We start from the raw sequence: 3,392 nt of genomic DNA, 5'->3' as shown, positions 1-3,392 counted from the left end.
TTGATGTTTCTGTCTCTCTCTCCCTCTCCCTCCCTTCCTCTCTGAAATCAATAAAAATATTAAAAAAATTTTTTAAAGAAAAGGACTATAATTACCTTTGTGGCCCTGCGAGCACTGGGGCTTTAGAATCCTAACAGGCAGAGTCTCACCTGCCCAGAAAGTCATCTTTGTCTGGGTCCTTGTCAAACACCTCCACCTCCACCTCCTGGCCTGGGACCTCATGTACCATCACCTGAAGAGCACAGAGGAACAAGGGTCTCATGGGCTGCAGCCACGAGGCTCAGCCCTCAGCGCCGTCCCGCAGCCTTCCGAGGCCTCCCCATTCCACACCTCCCCATTCCCCTGCTCTCCCACCTCGTAAGTCTCTCCCCACTGGGGGTTGAGTTCCTCATCGATGACACGACTGCAGAACGTCTGGGTGCCCACTCGCACAATTGCGTAGGGGTCTGACTTGCCCTCAATCAGGCCCTTCACATATTTGTCCTTGGAGCTTAATCCTCGAGCAGCCAGCAGGTGAATCCGAATAATACCCTGAGGGTAGGAATCAGTGAGAAACGAAGGGCCTAGCACAGGGTTCCTAAGAGAAGGCTCTATTTAAGGAGAGAGGGCCCATACCCTGGGAAGAGGGGAGCGCAGCTGGGCCACATCATGAAGGTCAGGCACCAAGGGCACCAGTAATCGGTTGGGCAATACCAGGAAGGCAGCGATGGAGTCCATGATCATGGTGTCAGAGAGCGAGCTGCATCAGGGAGTAGAAAAGGTGAGGGTGGCCTTAAACTGACAATAGCCTTGACCCCAACTATGTCTCCCACAACCAAGAGGCCTAAAGCCAGAAGGAAGTCCTTTCTTTGCTACTCTCCTTCCCTAATTTCCCACCTACGGCTCTGTCCCTTCTTCACCGCCACCCCAGCTCTCCTTCCTCTTTTCGCCCCATGGAACAGTCTGCAACGCTCTTCACTCTCTACCAAAATGCCTGCTCCCCACAGAAGGAAAATCACAGCAGGGTACTTTTCAGGGGCATCTGTCCTGTCTCCCCAGCGGCTCCAGGCTCCTGGAGGGCACCGCTGCATCTTTTACTGCTCCGAAACCCCCAGGCAGGCGGCCACACTTAGCAGGTGCCCAGTCAGTCCCTGATACCTGAGTCCCGGGATATCCAACAGGTTGGTCATCCCTGTCCAGTTGATATCCAGGGTCTGGAAGAAAAGAGCACGTGGAGGCCCGGTCAGACCCACCCAGCAGCTGCCCGAAGTCAGTCTTCTTGTCAGTTCCCTCCTCCCTTCCCCACAGTTGGCCACCCTCCCCCTCCCAATCCTCTCTTCCCGTCCTTCCTCAACATCTCTCCTTACCGGGCGTCGAATAAAGAACATTGACACAGCCCCCACAATCGGAAGGTCTCCCATGAGCGGCTCAAGAATCACCCGCAAGACACCATGAAGCTGGGACAAGAGAAGATCATAGCCTTCCCTCAGAAAAGGCCTTCCCTCCCCACACTTCCCCAGCCTTGGTTCTTCCGACCTCCCACGTCCCCACATCCCCACATCCGAGGAACCTTAGGGCCAGGACTCCCTACTGTGGGCCCCCGACATCAGCCCCACCTGCATGCCCTTGACTCCTGCTTTGCAGAAATATTTCTTCACTTCCACATCAATCTGTATATCGCCCACATAGCTGGGGATTGGTGAGGAAAACAAAAAGGTTAGCACTCGGCTGTCGTGGGGGCAGGCGCATAAAGTCTGCGTGACCAGGATCCTGTTAAAGGGGAGAGTGGTGAGTGGTGTTACCTGATGTTCAAGTCCAGCAGGATCTGTTGTTTGTTCTGACCAGGATGAACTTTGACTCCCAGGATGCGCAATGGCTAGAGGGAGATGAATTCTTTTTTTATTTTATTGATTTTTTACAGAGAGGAAGGGAGAGAGAGAGTCAGAAACATTGATGAGAGAGAAACATCAATCAGCTGCCTCCTGCACATGTGCCCGCAACCCAGGCACATGCCCTTGACCGGAATCGAACCTAGGACCTTCCAGTCCACAGGCCGACGCTCTATCCACTGAGGCAAACTGGTTTTGGCGAGATGCATTCTTGAGAGAAAGGAAGGGAAGGGGAGGAGTATCTCAAGCTCCCCGGACCTCCTACTTTCCCTGTTACTTTCTCCTCCCATCACTTTCCTTCTCACACACATACCTTTTCACCCAGTTCCACTCGGGTAAATGTAAATGTTTGTAGATGAGGGTTAGATCCTCGAACAGATGGGGCCACAGTTTCAGCCAACAGCTTCTCCATATACTGTCCCAGGAAGGGCCAGACCTGGGCCACAATCTGGGAGAGAGGGAGCCGGTCACAGAAGAACCCAGTCCTCCCTCTAAGGACAAGTTCCTTCAGAATCCGACCCCCAGGGCGCACTGAGGACTGGGCTGGGGCTAGGACTAAGTGTGGCAGAGGATGGCAAGAGGAAGGGACCCATTCACCACGTAGGAAAAGTAAAAATGCAGACCATCAACCCTCACCTTATTTAGCCATTCAACCTTTTCCACATCTGGGAAGCTGACCTAGAGGGGGGAAGACAGAGCCTGAGCACACGCCTGTGGTTTCCTCCTAAGGTGCTGGGGTTGGCTGCTCAGAGAGGGAAGGAAAGGTAAGCGTGGCAGGGCCTCCTCCACAGGGTCTGGGGGCACTGAGGCCTCTGACAAGAGGAGCTCCCGGGGTGTACGCCACTTAGTCGCTTTGTGGCTAGCTCAGGGAGGCGAAAGGACAGCTGCTGGGGCCGGGAGGAGGAGTGAGAAGGGCACATTCTTTCTGGAGGGGGAGGTCCTGCCAAGTCAGAGTTTGAGAAAGAAATCCTGGGATTGGAGAAGGCCTGGGTCCTTTGTGCAGCCTGCCCTCCTCTCTGACGGGCTTCTATGCAGGGAATGCGAAAAGGGAAGCAGTTCCTTGAGTCAGGGAGGGACCAGAAGAGCTGCGTAGGCCCTGGCCTTTATTATTAGTTTTTCTTTATTTCTTTTGATCAGTGTAACTCCTTTGATGGGAAAGGGCACCTGTGCTGCTGTTGGGGGAGGAGCTGGGGTAGTGCTCCCGAAGGATTAGTTTCCTGTGGAAGAGCAGGAGGAACAAAGGACAGTGGCTGCCTGGGCGACGCGTCCCCAGGGACCATTCCTTCCCCTCTGGCCTCTCCAGTCCCGGGAACCATGGCTGTGGCGGTCTGGTGTCAACTTTGATTCCTCCCTCCTGCCTTGTCCCTCTATTCGGGCACCTCTGCTGGGAGGAGCAGGCAGGAGGGGTAAGGAGGGGCTGGGTAACAGGCTCGTCTCTGAAAGGCCTGAGAAGGCGTTAGGCTCCCCACCGACGGAGAGGGACCAAGAGATGAGGATCTGGGCCTCAAACAGACGCAGTCTACA

The 3,392-nt window shown here is 54.7% G+C and overlaps 1 protein-coding gene across 1 annotated transcript in view; it reads right to left on the bottom strand.

Annotated features, from left to right (window-relative positions):
- The window catches only part of ESYT1 (extended synaptotagmin like protein 1), a 13,607-nt gene extending 10,775 nt beyond the window's left edge, over nucleotides 1-2,832 (bottom strand). Inside the window, exons 1-9 of the mRNA XM_006777851.2 lie at nucleotides 2,505-2,832; nucleotides 2,182-2,316; nucleotides 1,782-1,855; nucleotides 1,596-1,668; nucleotides 1,347-1,436; nucleotides 1,138-1,193; nucleotides 616-739; nucleotides 355-531; nucleotides 150-232 (exon numbers count right to left, since the gene is read on the bottom strand). Coding sequence (XP_006777914.1) covers nucleotides 150-232; nucleotides 355-531; nucleotides 616-739; nucleotides 1,138-1,193; nucleotides 1,347-1,436; nucleotides 1,596-1,668; nucleotides 1,782-1,855; nucleotides 2,182-2,280 — 776 coding nt within the window. The 5' untranslated portion in view covers nucleotides 2,281-2,316; nucleotides 2,505-2,832. The remainder of the gene's footprint in view (nucleotides 1-149; nucleotides 233-354; nucleotides 532-615; nucleotides 740-1,137; nucleotides 1,194-1,346; nucleotides 1,437-1,595; nucleotides 1,669-1,781; nucleotides 1,856-2,181; nucleotides 2,317-2,504) is intronic.
- Nucleotides 2,833-3,392: the final 560 nt, after the last annotated feature.

This window comes from Myotis davidii, unplaced genomic scaffold (assembly GCF_000327345.1).
Source record: "Myotis davidii unplaced genomic scaffold, ASM32734v1 scaffold509, whole genome shotgun sequence".
Classification (NCBI taxonomy): Eukaryota; Metazoa; Chordata; class Mammalia; order Chiroptera; family Vespertilionidae; genus Myotis; species Myotis davidii.
Note: the sequence above shows the minus strand (reverse complement) of the source record. Positions and strands in the feature narration are given on the sequence as shown.